The sequence below is a fragment of the Nestor notabilis genome, unplaced genomic scaffold (genome assembly GCF_000696875.1).
Source record: "Nestor notabilis isolate BGI_N333 unplaced genomic scaffold, ASM69687v1 scaffold11978, whole genome shotgun sequence".
NCBI lineage: Eukaryota > Metazoa > Chordata > Aves > Psittaciformes > Psittacidae > Nestor > Nestor notabilis.
In genome coordinates this window covers 1-17,456 of record NW_009939643.1, presented here as the reverse complement: position 1 = coordinate 17,456, position 17,456 = coordinate 1, and the positions used below count along the sequence as shown (strand labels likewise).

The 17,456-nt window shown below is 36.6% G+C and overlaps 1 protein-coding gene across 1 annotated transcript; it reads right to left on the bottom strand.

Moving 5' to 3' along the window:
* On the bottom strand, positions 1 to 17,103 carry DDX43 (DEAD (Asp-Glu-Ala-Asp) box polypeptide 43; the record flags this gene model as incomplete). Its single annotated transcript, XM_010019971.1, has 15 exons — positions 1 to 108; positions 2,577 to 2,664; positions 3,462 to 3,600; positions 4,325 to 4,434; positions 5,002 to 5,129; positions 5,853 to 5,940; positions 6,688 to 6,788; positions 10,252 to 10,393; positions 11,790 to 11,900; positions 12,151 to 12,269; positions 12,346 to 12,502; positions 14,160 to 14,241; positions 15,060 to 15,167; positions 16,578 to 16,695; positions 17,048 to 17,103. Coding segments are annotated over 15 exons (1,655 nt in total), but the record flags the coding sequence as incomplete, so codon positions are not given.
* Between the last annotated feature and the right edge of the window lie 353 nt (positions 17,104 to 17,456).

Sequence of the window (17,456 nt, the reverse complement as noted above, 5' to 3'; positions counted from 1 at the left end):
TTATTTTGAGGGCTTGCTCTGAGGTCTTCGTATATCCTTCCCAGTTTCTTTTCTAATTTGAAATTCTTTGTATCTTTGTGCCATTGCAATAAGTTCATTAGGAACTACCTGATAAGAAAGTAGCACAAGAACAAGGCCAGTTTTAAATAAATCTAAACTTTCAGACCCTGCTTTAAAAAAAAATAAAATAAAATAAAAATAAAAATAAAAATAAAAAAAAGCTATTGATTTATGTGCTCCCAAACTAGATTTTGTTATTTATCAGGCCTCTGTCACTTTGCAGATTGTCTTTTCTGTCGAGATCCATGGAGAAATTTTTTTACATAAAATTATACTCAAATATACTTAAAAATAGTCAGCACAGTGTCTCTGGATTTTCAATTACATATTTATGGTCAGATCACCTTATCTGATGACAACATACAACCAGATAATTAAAAAAATGAGTCTTTCAGACAGAAATGTATTTGTCAGGGATGATCAATAGATGAAAAAAAATGTCCAATGCCACTTGTGTGATACCATACCATATATATTTGAATGTTACACTATAATTGATATCAAACTCCTTTTGGAAGTTTCAAGAGTGTCTGAAGAGAAACTTAGTACTTAAAGAAAGCATTGCCATAGGAAGGGTTCCCAGACCAGTAAAACAAAGCTCAAAGAAAAGAAAGGCAAGAGAAAGCAGTCAGTTCTCCCACTACTGGGAGGTCACAAGGGCATCTGACCTAGATCCACGGTGCTTTTTGGCATGTTTGTAACCATGTGGAAAAGGAAGTGAATATTATCAACACCCTTTGTCACCTCAGTTATATTTGTAGGGATTGAGGCCAGATGCAAAGAATTAGACATATTTTATTAAGTTGAGTGATGCTGATCACTGAAGGGGAGAAAAAAAACCCCACAACCATATACCACTCTTACACATCATGGAACAAAGGCGGCGTCCAACAAGTCATCATAAACCAGATCAGGCATAACACAGACATTAACGTAATGTTTGCTGCAAAAAGCATTACAGGTGTCTGAACTGCCAGAAGAGGTTTTGGATCACTAATCTATCAAAGCCAGCCTGCTCTGATGATCTGCTACAGCATGTAGCTATGCAGCGGTAGAGGATGTCCAGCCCAGAATCAGTTTCCTGATCAGAGAGCAAAGAGCAAGTTTACGCAGTGCATGTGAGCACAACATTAATGCGATTGCTCAGCTTCGGTGGTTTGTCTCCCTGCAAGTGGCACAGAGTGCAAACAGTACAGTACAGACAAACACTTCTAATTCTCCTTAGAAATGCCTAGACCTAGAAATGCTTGAAAAGGTGAAGAATGCACCCGGGGCAGTATATTCCTTCAGTTCCTACTTCTTTTGCCATAATTCAGCAATGCTTGCCATTTGCTGTAAGCAACTCTTCCTAAGCTGGCATGACCATCAGCTTGCTAGTAGGTATTTTATGTGCTGAATTGCTCTTACTGGTAAACAAGTGCCCTGGCTGTCACAAGTCCACGCAATAGGATGCCCATGGAACAGTCTATTCTGACTCAGTTTTAGACATTGCTTAAAAATGAAGTGAAAAATGATGCATCTCTCTTGCTGAAAATCACTACAGACTTGTATCAAGAGAGACAGAAGTAATGAGACAAAGGTAGTTTTCAGCTGAAACACTGGATGATTTTCTTCAGTATCAGATCCTCTCCTGCAGCATGAAACAGTTTATTCAAACTAATTGGAATTATCATGTTCGTATTAAGTGGCATAACATCCTTCAGAGAGTTGTAAACTAGAAGATTCAGGTGAAGTTCTAACTCAGGATTTAAAGTTTGAGTAAGTATCCACAATAACAACCACGGGTCCTAGGTAAGAGCAATTCAGTTTGTACTCAAACTCCCATCCCCCTAAACAAAGTAAAAAAAAAAAAAAATTAATAAAAAAATCAATTTGAATCAGAGCATGAGCTAGGGGTTTACTATAAATCAGGCAAAATACTGTTTCTTGTTACAGCAAGAGACAGCAACATAATTGTCTCTGGCTTCTGAGTCACAGTCACAAGAAAAAAAAACAACAAAACAAACAAACCAAAACAACATTACTTTAAAATAAAGAAAGCAATCCCATTCCAGTGCTATTTCCCATACATCTGTAAGAAAAATAGCTTGGAAAGGTACGTGCAGCTATCACAACTGTCAGATATAATAAACTGAGAGATAGTTCAGTTTCTTCTGATATAAATATTGTTAATATTTACACCTTCAAACAACAACATGCATCCAGAAGCGAAATACAAACGGAATAAAATACCACAAAATAAAACAGGTCCCATTAATTGTCTGCAGACCTCTATGTGTGCTTATGTTAGTTACTTTTTCTTTGGATGTGGAAGGCTTTAAGTTTCTGCATTTTTTCTGGGACTCATCTGAAAGATAAAATACAGCTAAGGACAAGAGAGATTTAAGAACCCATTTTTTGTTTGAGGCACTATGAACACTCACCAAGAAAGGTCTAAGTAGCCTTAGACTTCATGAACTGTTTCAGCTGGTAACCCAGAACCAACATAAATCTTACCCAGCAAGATATATTCTTACTTGGTCTGTTCTTTCCAGAATTTCAATCAGCTCAGATGCAAACCTCCAGTTATTCTTAGTGACAAGCGTTATTGCCTCCCCAGTACGTCTAAACAAGGAATGAAATAACTGTTGATCTCCAAAACAACTGCTGCTAAACTCTTTCTACTGACCTATACACTGATAAACTGTACTATAGGCAATGTTATTGAACTGGTAAGTAAAAACTGGCTTGAATATTTACTATGCACGTGACAGAGAACAACTTTTCATAAAGATCAGAATATGGCAATTCACCTAAAATGGAGCAAAAGCACAACTAATTTAGACTTTTAGACATAGAGCATAAAGGCAACATATTTAGGTATGAAAAAATATATGCTCATATAATGGCTTAAACAAAACACATACACCAGGGAAAAAAATAAATAAATAAATAAAATCTCACTTGTGCCAACCTGGGAAAGCAGCATTCAAGTGTCCTAACACCAAACTACAGCTAAAAACTTTAAATTTATGGGTTTTTTTTCCCCAGTAGGCCGTCCAGGAAACTGAACAACTCAGCGATTCATGAAGAGACAAACAAGGAAGTGACACTTCAGAACACCTACACAGAAGTCATGTTGAGCTGTTATTTTTCCCCACATTTAAACCAGCTTTCAAACATCTCTCTTTCCCATCCACTTCAATGAAGTAACAGAAAAGTGGAAAACTTGTTTGCCTTAAGTTTAACAGTGAGCTGATTTCAAAACAAAGCACTGTATTATCCAAGACAATCTTTGATAGTCTCTGAAGTCTTCACTCCCCTACCCATAACAACTGCAGTTCTAGCATATGACAAGAGAAACACCAATGCAGTGCATAAAGTATTGACAATATATTACTGTTATTCTTGTAAACACTTACCCTGCTCTTCCAGTACGACCTACTCGATGAACATATTCTTCAATGTTGCGAGGGAAGTCAAAGTTAAAAACATGAGTAATATCATGCACATCAAGGCCACGGGATGCTACGTCAGTAGCTACCAGTATTCTGACTCTGCCTAAAATAAATACAACAGAAAGAGAATTGGACTTTACGGAATAAACAGAAAATATATGCCAGTCTAGTGGTTTTCTAGCATATAATGCACTCACCACATAAACGGGAAAAAATGTTTGTTGCAAGTCATGCCGAGTTAGCTTCAAATACAAGGCAGTTAACGGCACTCAAAACGTCATTTTACTATTATTTGTATTTCACAAGGAGAACAGCAGGGTGCAGAGGAAGCAAGAAACATACCTTACTGATATAAAAAGTCTGTGAAAAGAACAGAAGCTTCAACAACTTTAATCTCAGCTGGCATCCTTATCATAGGACTACTCCGTTAAAATTAACATGTGAACACATAACCCCAAAGTGTAACCCCTACTGGCATAATCAAAAGCAGAACTGCCTCAGTGTAAGCACCATCATTTGACACTTAAATTTACCATTCTGCACACTAACATAATACTGACTTTTCCACAGGGATTTAAAAAAATAAAATAAGCCTTAAATTTTTTTTAATTCCAAAGACATTCCAAATTTTATTGAAGAGCAATCTGTTTTGGTTTTTGTTTGTTTGCTTGTCAAATTAACAAAGTAAACATATCATTCAGAGCTCTCTAATGTTTTCATTTCTGTGGTACTGAAAAGACATGGCACTTACAAACAGACAAAGTTCTGCACATGACAAGCTTTATAAACCTGGGCTTAAACAAGTGAATACTTTAGTACAAACCTACCTTTCTTGAAGTCATCTAAAGCCTGCTCTCGGTCCCACTGTTCCCTGTTACCATGAAGCGACTGTACTGGAATTCCTTGGAGACTTAAATCACTTGCTAAGTCATCAGCTCTAGGATGAAGTAAAGCAATGGTTCTTAAAAAGCGCAGAATCTAGATTTAGATCCAAAAGATAATGTGACAAGAAGAACTAAATGTCTGCCAAAGGACAAAACCCCAGCAAAGTCAGCTGATATTTATTATGAAAGAGTACGAAGGCAAGACTATGCTCCACATAAATCTTTGTTTTTATTTATGTATAAGAGAAATAATAGATGATTTTTTTGTGTTGTTCACTCTAAAAGCTCAGGTTTGGTACAATGAGTGCTGCCCCCAAGCTATGTATGGAAGTAAACAGCTCATCACATTGACCAAGAACCTTAACATCTACTTTAACTACGTGAAATTGAGATTTACCACCACTATTAATGACATTAAAAAAGAAAATAAAAAAAGAAACTACCAGTAAGTCTGGAGGAATGACTAAATAAGCAAGACTATTACTACTACCCACACACTGTTGACAAAAGCTGTTACACTTCATAATTACAACGTGAACTAAGAAACTATCCAGTATTTTTGTTAGAAAACAATGAATAGATGTAATAGTGGGAAGTAATACTGGGAAGTGATTACATACGTAAGTTTTTTTCCCACAAAAATGATGACCTTATCTTGTGGCTTCATAGACTCAATGAAGTATTGCATGAATGCTCTCTTTTCCTCCTCGGCAATAACAACAACTCTCTGTTCCACTGTATTTACTGCCTGTTACACAGCAAAAAGGCATGCTAAGTAACAGATGAAAAGTACATTCTCCTGCTAGTTCCACCTAAAGGTGTACAGGGTACTAAGTTTTCTCATTCTCTATCATTAAAAATCAATCAATCAATCAATCAATCAATCTCTGGACCAGGATGCGGAGATCTTACCATTTCTGTAAATTCTGCTGGTACTGAAGCCAGCTGAAGCAGCACAAGCCTGACAAGTATGCAACTACGTCCACATGTTAGAAGTTTTGGACTTTGAAGGCAGTTCTTACTGTAACACACATGTTCCTGCTCTAAACAAATGCTTTCCAGGAGTTTAGTTCAGAGCTTTAACTCTATTTTGAGAAAGCAGTAGTTAAGAAACACAGATCCAGATAAGGATCTGTATATGCATTTGAATAAAAACCTTCAGAAGGAAAAGTAATTAAGGAACAGAAGTGAAAGCTGCAAGAATAAGGGTTCAGGCAAGAACACGTGCCACTCCAAAGTACATTATTCAAGTATCAATTTGATTGATACTTGTCAATTGTGCTGTCTTCTACTGAAGATCTAGGACTTACAGAAACATAAGAACAAAGTTCTTCTCTACTTGCTTTAAAAGAATAAGATGGAGCTGTTTTTTTGAAAGTTTGGATGGATTTTAAAGCCACAAGCAGAATTTTTCCTGGTTTAACTTTAGGTTCTTCTCCAAAAGAAGAAAATAAAGAACAGAACAACTTACTGCTAAGTCAAGAGTGCCAACATACACAATCATAGGATTTTTCAAGTAGGATTTTGCTAGGCGACGAACACCATCAGGCCAAGTAGCACTAAACAGGAAGCAAAGAAAACAAACACATGACTCATTAATTTCATCACATTCTTCTTTCTTTTCTTATACACCAGCAAAACACTTGAGTATGCAGTAACAGTAATGAGCTTACATAACATTTAGAAATAATCTTAAGAAGTTATTAGTAAACAGCACTCAAACCTTAAAGATAACTTTCTAGGTTAAAAGTACAGGCAAAAATTATGGAGCCTTTCTAATGAAGCCAAAAGTGAGCTTTGTAGTTCAGTGATATACCTAACAAGCAAGTTCCTAGTCTGTTTTTAACATCTAAAAAAATAGCTCCAATGGAGAATACAGTAACAAAAATTATTGTTGGGATATTCTACTGTTAAGATCCCAAAAGCTGCATAATTTTAAAATGAATCCAGGTGCAGACACCGATATGAAGGTTAGGATATACGTTCGGTCAAAGTTGGCATTTAAAATTGATATGGCAATTCTAGCACTCCCAGGACACGTTGCTTTTTGGGAAGAACTTGGGGGTTTTTTTGTAGTTGATGTAAAACATCAGAAAAGGGGTATGAAATGCAATAAAATCATCAAATGACTCATTAAAACTGACTAGACAGAACTGGAAATAAAACTGATGCCATTATGAACCATAAAAGTTCCCATTTAGGCTAGTAGAAGTTTTAATAAAACTGACACATTTGTTCCAAGGTTAACTTGTTCAAGTCCTGATGTTTACAGTGTTTAAGTACTGAGCACTATCATGTTTACATACCTTGTCATAACAGTTTGTCTGTCAGGTCGCACATCTATTAGGATCTTCATAATCTGAGGTTCAAATCCCATATCCAACATTCTGTCAGCCTCATCCAAAACCTGCTCAGAACAAGTTTATTTAGTTCTTTAGGTAAGGATTTCAGCAAGACATTACATAGTAGACCATTTTAACAGTATCAGTTCTAATTGCAGATCCAATCCATAATGTATTGCAAAACTTGTTCTACTTTTATTTCACCTCTTTGATTTCCTTGAAGCCTTTTCATTTAGAAATATATTTGTGAGCAAAACAAAAATATCCACAGCACCTTTGAGAGCACTTAAAGTCAACAAAGAAGAAACAACTGTTTGTTTTAACAGTAATTTGGTTGGTGCCTAAAACTAAGCACAGAATTAAAAGAAAAACAAACAATAAAACTAAACAAACGCAGAGGAGGGCTGAGAAATGGGAAATGGATACCCCCTCACACCCCACTTTTGCTAAGAAATTTTTTGTAATTTAAAGGGGAAATCTCATTTCTATCTTGATAGAGATGTCATACCAGACCAAAGTATCAGTTATCAATATAGTTTCTCATCAGAAGTAGGAAATAAGGCAGAATGTATATTTTTGCTCACACTAGGTCACTACAAAACTCCCAAAGCCCAAACCTGTTTCATCAAAATCAAAACAAAAGAGAACAAGTGAGAGGAAGGTCTGAGGACAACTTATTTGGAACTAGATTTTTTCTAACATACGAGCACACCTGTGGCTGTTTTCAGTCTCATACAAAGGAAAAAGGCTGCCATTCAAGACTCATTTTTCTCCTTTAATTTTCATGCTTTTATTTACTGACATTTTCTAGTCACTTGTATGGAAGCTTAAGACATGGATGATAATGCTCTTCTACTGTCGTGATTTTGCCGTTCTATTATTTTCAGATGTTTTATTCTATTCAAGGTTTTTAGTACATTATCTATGTAAATCTCTGAAATAATAACAGATCTTCAGCTGAGAGACAGAAGACAAGAATTCTACTTCTTGATTTTCAAAGGACTCACAGAGATTTCATTAACTGCTTGGATTCTAATATAATGGCAAGACTGAAACATCACTTATTTTGTATATGGAGTTGTCTACTTTGCCCCTTTCAACAGTTTTCTAAGCTCTTAAGCACACTGATACTTTGCTGGAAAGAGAGAAGAAAAGAACTAAATATGTATATTAGATGTCTCAGAGTTGTTGAAATTTACTTTCCGTATTTCTGATAGCTACTTAATAAAGAACAAAGACTGTAATATATAGGAAATAGGTATTAGCGCTATTTTTTCCAAATACCTCACCTCACAGCCAGGTCCTGGTTTATAAGCTAGATCTCCCTGCCAATGACATAATCTTAGGTTTCTTGTTACCTACACGTATTTACGTCTTAACATTATTTATTTCAGTTCTGCTTCTTGGCAAGAAATTCTTACAAGCCAGTTCTTCATATAAACATTATTTTCTTTCCTCTGTTTTAAATAAGTTACTGGTAAGTTTTGCACTAGTTTTTGTATTTGAAGAATAAAAGAACTACTAAAATCTACCTTCTATATCCTACTTCATGATATTTATTTTTTTTTTAGTATATACTTTCCCGTACGTGCTCCCCAATTATTCATGCACAACTCCAATTTCCTTACTTCTGCTTTACGAGCATAAGGTCAAAAGAAAAATAGCACTCACATTACTGATGAGTGAGTATCAATTTACACCGAACACAGCAGAACAGAAAGCAATCTTCAAATGACATGTACTGCAAACAATCAAAAGGCTGTATATGACAGAATTTCCCAGTCTTTCTTCTGAAATCATAAAACCCAGCCTATCTTGAATAAATAGGTTCCTAAAAATCTGAATCAAGACTGCAACTAACTTGACAGTTCTGTCAGGCAAGATGACAAATTCCCTGCCTCCAATTCACCTTGCGTACAGTCTATATTCAAACATCATTAACAGAGTTTGGGGTTCTGTTTGTTTGTTTTAGACAAACAATTATATTCTGATTTCTGACCTCTGAAGTCCTTTGGAAAACAATTATATCAGCAAATAATACTCAGTGCACTTAGGGAGCATTCATAAGACTGTCTTTAAATCAAAACTGTAAAAGAAGCTTTTCAATAAGCAGCATTCTCCATCCAAGGTGTTAAAGTTGAAATCTAATACCACTCTCTTTTCTCTGAAATAAGACTCTAAACTTTTTTTTTTGGCTTAAGATTGATAATGAAGCTATGGAAATGGAAAGCATCTTTATATCTCTCAAAGTACAAGAAACTACAAGGAAAAATATATGGTAACATTAAAAACAAAAATAAAAAATAAAAAATGAGCATTTTGGATGTCCAATTTTTCAAATGGGACCTAAAGAAGCACAGCATTTCCAATCTCCAGAAAGTCTTAGGCACGAGACAACCATTTTGCAAATCACGGTCCTTGCACCAGTTTCAATCTTCTGAAAATATTTAACTGCTAGTGGTACAACAAACAATGCTCTTCTCCTGCTTTACATCATCAGATTTTTCAATCTGATAGCTAATTCCTTTTAGCTATCAAACTTAATATCATACTATGGTATATCTTGCATATACTGAAACATCCAGTTTGGGTTACATGCATATTCTCTGCTTTAGAAAGCAGTGTGTGCTTGTAGTATGACCATACTCCACCTTGGTAGAGAAAGATTACTGATGTTCCTACATTTCTCAGAAAGCAGTTTCTCAGGCCTTTTTTTCCTCCTTCTTAGTAATTATATGTTACTCTTCTACATACGACTACTCTCATATCTCCCAATAATTTTCTTTTCTTAATGATATTATACCACTACTGGCCTTGCCAGTAAGCTCACAACTATTAGCTAGAGAAGCTAACTTATTGCAGCATGAGTATTTAAACCTTAGAGGGGAGTGGGGTGGAGATAAGGCAGAGAAAGCAGGCCACATTGTTAAATGCCACCAATTAAACAGACAACTTGAAAATAATTTGAATACATGTAAGTATTTTACAAAACAGCAACGGAGTTAAGTGTCCAGAACAGCAAAAGGCAAGAATGAAATGAAGACATAAGGATTCATAACAGTGTTCACATGGCTATTTTTCCCTCTGACATCAAAAGAGGGTCAGTCACCCAAACATTTAAATATCTAACTGTGACTCTGGTGCTTGCTGCACAAGTTCTAGTAAGAACCTGAGTCACTGGTAATCTTTAAAAGAAAAAGAAAACTTCCGAAATGCATTTCATCCATTAATAACTGATCCTGACAAAACAAACTTCAGAATTTCAAACATGACAAATAAGAGATAACAATTTAGCATCTTTTAAATGTTTACTGTACTAGAAGCCTATTATTTTTTTCAGGGAATATTCCACATCTGCAATGCAATTATGGTAAGTACCAACCATCCCTCCAATGCCAATCTCAATGTTAAGATCTATCACAAGTTTAAGACTTAAAAAGTTTAGAGAAAACTTCATTAAAGCTTAAGTTCACACCAAGTCAACCATTTCCCAACTGGTACATTATTCATTCCATATCAGCTACTTGCCAGGTATGTTATGCTCTTCAAATTTATGAAGTTGTTCATTTGAAGATCATTCAGTCTGCCAGGAGTAGCAATAACAATATCCACACCTTTGGTAACCACGTCTATCTGTCCTTTTCGGTCCCCACCACCATATATGCAAATACTGAAAAATAAAGTGTTTTACAGAAACAGCATATTAAGGTTCAGCTAAAGCCAACCTTTTCAACTAAATGCCACCATTTTGCTTTATTTTACAAAGTATCATCTGGTATTACCAAAAGGAAATCAGTATCACAGTATTTACAGTATCACAGTAAATAATGGACTTAACACTGAATGATACTCCCTCAGCAGTTCAGCAACAACTTTCTGCTGAAATCATAGTGAATGCAACCATGAAAGGAAGGAAGATGGCTGTTATGCTGTGAGTGTGTTTTGGGTTGTTCTGAAAATATTCACACCAAAAATAGATAAGCATATGAAAAGATGCATGATTTTATAAACAGTACCATCAAAAGTCAGACATTTTTCTGTTACAACAATCAATGCACTCAATAAAGTATTAGGCTTACTCACACAAACTCAACAAGCTCTGTAAAACTCCTCAGTATTTTTGAGACGGAAGCAGAATGTACATTTCAGTATTTGATGACTACAAGACTAATTCTGAATGCTTCACAAAGTTACCAGAGAGCCCTGAAAGTTAAGTTTTGGAGTACAGTAATGTCTGTTTAACAGCTTAAATGAAGACGTACACTCTCAGAAGGTTTGTGGATGAAACCAAATTGGGGGAAGCAGTCAACACAGTAGAGGGCTGCTATTCAGAAAAGCCACAAAAGGCTGGAGAAATGGGCTGACAGGAATTCCATGAAGATTAACAAAAGCAAAGATGGGGATGGAATTATCCCATGGCTAACAGCCAACATGCTAGAAGATAGTTCTGCAGAAAAAGAGTTGGGTGGGCAAGGAACTGATCATTATTCAACAGTGTAACCCCACAGAAAAGAAAGCCAGCTGTGTACTATGGAGAAGGTAGCCAGCAGGTCAAAAGCGCTCATTATTCTCCTTTATTCAGCACTTGTGAGATGACACCTCAAGCACAATATCCAGTTTTTGTACCCCCTGCCTGCCTCTATTACAAGACAGGCATATTCACACTGGAGCAAGTCCAGCAGGCAGCTACCAAGATGGTACAGGAGATGGAGTGGATTACATGAGAAGCTGGTAACCAGGCTTGTTCAGCCTGAAGAGAAGGCTTGGGAAGATCTTATTGCTGTCCACAACTACCTAACAGCAAGGTGCCAAGGAGACACAGCCAGACTCTTCTCAGTTGTCCACACAGAAAGGTAAGAAGCAACAAAGCTACAGTGCAGAGAACAACTATGTAAGCAACAGATTCTCACTATGACAGTAGTTAAAACAGGCATTCTAAAAACTGGGAAAATATGAACTCTGCATTTACTACCTTCACCTCCTCTCTCAGCAAATAAATTATTTTAGTAGGCAAATTAAGCCACAACTGGTAGCAAAAAGCCCCAAAACTTAACAAGCAAGATTACCTTTTAATTCCTTTGTATGTGTACTTCAAACATTCTGCCTCTACTTGAAGAGCCAGTTCTCGAGTGGGAGTAAGGACTAACATTCCTGGCCCCGCACGCTGATCTTTGGATCTGCAATAAGAAGCTTTAGAATGTGGGTATATAAGGCTAGACAAAATCCATCACACCTGATATCAGATGTTTTTATACTGTTCTAGACTTTCTCACTGCACTGCTAATGCAATCTATGGTAACCAATTTTTCCACCAGGTTATAGAATTCATATAGTTGTATGATTTATTAGCTTTACTAGGAAACCATCACATGAGGGGTAGGGGCAGGGGAAAGTATCCACAGCTAAACAAGTCAGGCATGTCCTTACATTGGTTGTGAAGTCAAGTGAATGAATCCAGGCATTAAGTACGCTAAAGTCTTCCCAGTACCAGTTTGTGCTATACCAATAAGATCAACTCCTTGAAGTATGATCGGCCATGCCTGGGACTAATATAAAACAACAAATATTTAAATGGACTTTTCTCTAAAGCTTCAGTTATAGTCATCAAAATTGAAGACATACCTGAATTGGTGTAGGCTTTTGAAAACCAACTTTTCTTATATTAGCCATAATATCAGGATAATGGTCAAATACATCTTCAAACTTACAAACAGGATTGGGAATGCAGCGCTTTTCACCTTCTTTTAAGTCATCACAAATTATATTATTATTTTCTTTCCTGTATAGAATTAAAGAAGTGCAATTGCTTTAAAGTCTCATTATCTGAGAGAGTAGAGCTAACACAAAAGACTGCCTTTATGATTTTTTTTTTTTAATTCCTGAAACAAAAAAATCCAAGTTCAGATTCTTGAGTGAGACTTATAACTATTCTTCTAACTTTTAAGAAAACCTTTTTACAGAAAGACTTCTTCTAGAGGCATCAATTACCATTCTTTCTTAACAAAGACTATTGTGAAGTTATATATGGTTATTAACATGAACTGTAGTCCTGTCATATCAGACTTCAGTTATATTCTATTACAAATCAGATAACTGTGTCAAGTTTTTAAACCTAAAGACAACCCAGAACTCAGTGGAATGGACTGGACTTCTTTGTCAGAACCCTATATTCTGCCAAAAGACTTCCTGAAATATTTTCAGAGCAGCTTCCTGGAAGCTCTGTAAAATACAAATAGAACAGTTTAGAGAAAAGAATGTAGTCAGTAAGACAAGCTCAGAAAAATACCCAAACAAAACCCAATCTCCAAAACCAACCAACCAAAACCCAAAACACAACACACAGAAAAAGCTATATTAAAAATTGAAGTTCTGAGGCCCCCCCAATTAAGAGGTATTAATATGCATAAGTAACTTATTTTCATTCCAGTCCTGTACTCTTCTGAAGATTCCAGTCAGCAAATAGCTTTACTTCAAGCAGGATGTGAGCTAGGAAAAGCATGGGCAATTTGACCTTTCCTTGTGTTTACAAAAATACTTTTTCTTTTTTCAATTACTGTTTTTCCTTAAAGCAAACAGATTAGATGAAAAAGGAAAAACACTCCTTTATCACACAAGCTAGTGCTATTCCTTAATGCATGTTCTGAACCGACGTAACAATGTTCTGTTGTGCCTGACTAGCTCTAACAATAACACATACATCTACTTTAAGGAAACAGGCATCAATTTCATACTTCACTCACTGTGGCAAGGTTTCTCTGGTGAGCACGCAAGAGAAAAAACAGACACCACACAAGAAGAAAAGTAATACAAGGTAATGCTTCAAGAATGTTCACCAACTTCATTAGAACTATTGAAAAGGTTGAAACTTATCACAGCCTGAACCGAGTCACTTGAAACAGATGATCTGATTTTCTTGAAAAGTAATGATGTAGATTGCTGGATCAAAATGAATGGATACAGTTAACTGAAGCATGTATTCACCAAGACGTACTTGGAAAGACAAGATAAGACAGATAAGAAAGAAACAGTAACAAGCCAAAATTTGTTTTGAAGATGGTATTTAACTAAAATATAAGAAAATGGCAGCCAAGAAGTATTCAAGATGTGAACAGTCACATTTGGAAGGACCTAAAAAACGTGAACATGCTGTCTCGTGAATAGCTAAAAGCCAGTGAACTGTCTGGGGTTTTCTCCCCCCTCCCCCAGAAGTCAACCACATAAAACACTTGTAGAGAAACAGTTAATTCGCCAAGCAACTAATATAATCTCATATGGTAAATATTGTTTAATTCCTAAGAAAGAGTTCATAACAAGAGCCAATTTATTACAAGACCCTACCATTAATGCTTCTCAGTATTTTATTATCCATTTTCTGGGCTTTATACTTTAATAGCAATTTCTGCAAAACAGACGATTCCCTATAGTAAAGGTCGTACCGCCACTGCTCCACTTCTTCTTGTGACATAGACGCAGTCCTTGATGATTCTTTATAGAAGTTTTTCTCAATTGGAGGCAAGTCTTAAATAGTCAGGAAAAGTAAACTTGGGTCAGTAAGAAATGCTACAGGTTCAGGGTAAGTGCGCTAAAGCTTAAGATGGAAATCCCAAAACCCAGACAGTGCCTTTTACTAGGAGACGAGTCAAAAAACAGCGGAGGACTATTGTGGTTCATGTAAAAACTGAAGACTGAGACAAACACTTCAGTACATCCTAAAGAAACACTTGCCCACCTTTCAAGTTCTAAAGAAATTTCTGCTACACACATACTATAATATTTCACAGAATCACAGAACTGTTTGAGTTGGAAGAGACCTTTAAGATCATCAAATTCCAACCCCCTGCCTTGGCCAGGGACATCTTCCACTAGACCTGGTTGCTCTAAGCCCTGTCCAACCTGGCCTTGAACACTGCCAGGGATGGGGCAGCCACAGCTTCTCTGGGCAACCTGTGCCAGCACCTCACCACCTTCACAGTAAAGAAATTTTTTCCTAATGCCTAATCTAAAACTCTGCTCTGTCAGTGTAAAGCCACTCCCCCTTGTCCTGTCACTATATGCCCTTGTATTTAACAGGTCTTGGGTTTTTTTGCTGCAGCCACATACGAACATTTCAAAAGGTGAAGTCAACATACTAACTGAGTAGCAAGAACTACCTGGGTATGTAGGCCCTCCATGACCATGCTGAGAAATGCTGACACGGTCACTTCACTGCAAATACTTACCTAATTTGGATACTGAAAAATTCCATCATCTCAAAGCAAAAATTAAAAATGTTTATGCATTCAACAGATTTATCATATAAAGACAAGTACTAATACAACTGAAATTTTAAAACTAACCTGCCCACTTCATAGCTTCATATTTAGCCCTGTTTTCTCGAAGATAGGCCCAGTTAATCACCGATTTCTTTGGGTTATCTTCAGGCTTGATACTGTCCAAGGTTTTTCCTGTAGAGTTAGTAACAAAAAGCTGCTGTTTGATGGAATCTGTTGCAGGGTGAGCGAGGACCCCCCCTCAAAACAAACACCTTATTTTCTTTTTCGATTGTACGGCCTCCGGTTTTTAATAGACATGAAGCATTTAAATAGAAAATTCTTTCTTAGGTCTTAGCCCTAAACATCAGTAAAATCTGTACAAATGCAGTTCTGATTAAAAAAAAAAAGAAGCATTTCAACATCTTCAGCTACTTAAAGACAGTGGCAACAGGTTCTGAAATGCTGCTCCTCCAGCTATAAATAAGCCTTGTTATGCAGGAGGCTTTTGAAAAACTTGTGAAGCCAGTAGGTGATACGCAGATAGAAAGCTTTATTTTTAACAGCTACAAAAGCAAGGTTTACTTCTAAAGTATCCAATGACACCACAATGAAGTCCTGGTGTAGTTACACTCTATACTTCTTTCTTGACAAGGTTAACACTTCACAAAGGTTTTACACTGAAGATATGGATGGCAACAAAATTTTGTATTAAAAGTAAAATCAGAAAACACAGGGAAAACACAGTAACCCATACTAAGGAAACGTTAACTATTTCTAGCCTATTGGAATGTACTCATCCACCTTCTGTGGCACTTCTAAAATCAAAACCCAGAACTACCCCATTCCTTATTCTAACACTGGAACACAACTCTCAGATCCCTTATTCCTCATCAGTGCCTCAGATCAACAACTGTGGATGTAGTTTGACTGTGCAAAAAGTCATTGGGAGCACATAGACAAATACCAGTAAGTAGCATCTCAATATACAATCAATACTTATAAACCCACGTAACTAAGTTAACACAATAAAGCCTAGTAAAGCCAGGCATGATGTGCAAGATCAAATCTTAAATGCCAACTTCCCATGAAAGTATTAAGAAGTCAGCATTGCTCATGCTATAAGCAGTATGTTTACTTTATACATTTATAAAAACTTACTGAACTTTAATACTGCACAGATACTACTTAAAACTTAAACTAGAGCAAATGCTTGTATTTTGAGAGAACCAGACTGATAAGGCAAGAAACCAAGTAGTCTAACATTCTGCATTCATTTAAGTTGTTGAAAACACACAGCAACTGATTGTCACAGAAGTCTAGCAGTTTGAAGGGGGGGAAACTGCTTACAGCCGAGAAGGGAGGATGTCTAGGTATTTCTGTTTTAAGCAGGTATGCCACTGTCCAAAAACAAGGTGAAAGCTAATTTAGTTCAGTAGCATATTAATAATGCAAAAACACTCCAGCAAATGACCGAATATCTGGAAAGACAACCCACAGTATATTTTTTTTAAACAAACATCCCACCCCTAAACAATAACAAAAAAATGCCAAATCCCAAACACACAAATCCCCAAACAAATTCCTTACCTTTCTCACTCCCACCTCTACTGTAGTTTTGTCCAGATCTTGTAACAGCATCATCAATCAACATCTTGGCTTTGTTTTGTACGGCAACGCTGCCAAAAATCTTTACTTCAGCTTCATAGGTTCCCCTTATAACCTATGTTCATAAAACCTTATTAGGTTTTTTTAATACCACAATGACACAAACTTTATATAGGAATACATTCTGAAAACAGCGTTTTTTTCCCCCTGAATTTTAACTTCCGAGGAAAAGGCCCTTTAATTCCCTTTCTAAAAGGGAAATAAATGTGAAAGAATATCAGTAAGCTTCTCCAGTCAAGTTGCACCCTCAATTCCAATTCCTTTTCACCAATTCTTGTAAAACAGTAGAATTATTACAGCTATTGCAGCACACTTCAAGTTGCTGCATTAACTGTGGTTTACACAGAAGCAAAACCAACCACATTCACAACAGAGTCCAGTCCTTCATGACAAACAGCACATGGTACCTTTATCCTGGAACCTGAAGAATCCTCAAGCTCTCTTATTTTACTTCCACCCCGACCTGTAATAAAGATAGTGCAGGTGTTACAGAGACTTAGGCCAAACTGCCAGAAACTACACTTGGTAACTGTAAGCATTTTGCTTGTGACCAAACCCCGAGACCTTCACAGGAGTGCATGCATCCATAAGTAAAATAAACTATGACATAAAACTGCTGGAAATGCAGGTAACTTATCTGGCAATTAGCCAAATGCAAGGTGCATGGGGGTTGTGTGGGAAAGCACCTCAGTTCAAGAGATGGAGCAGGACAACCATCTCAAGAGAGAGCCGCTCGTCTTCCAGGGGAGTGGAGAGAAGCTTACACTGCCGGCTATGAGAAAGAGACATCAACCCAACCACTTCAGGGAGGAAAAG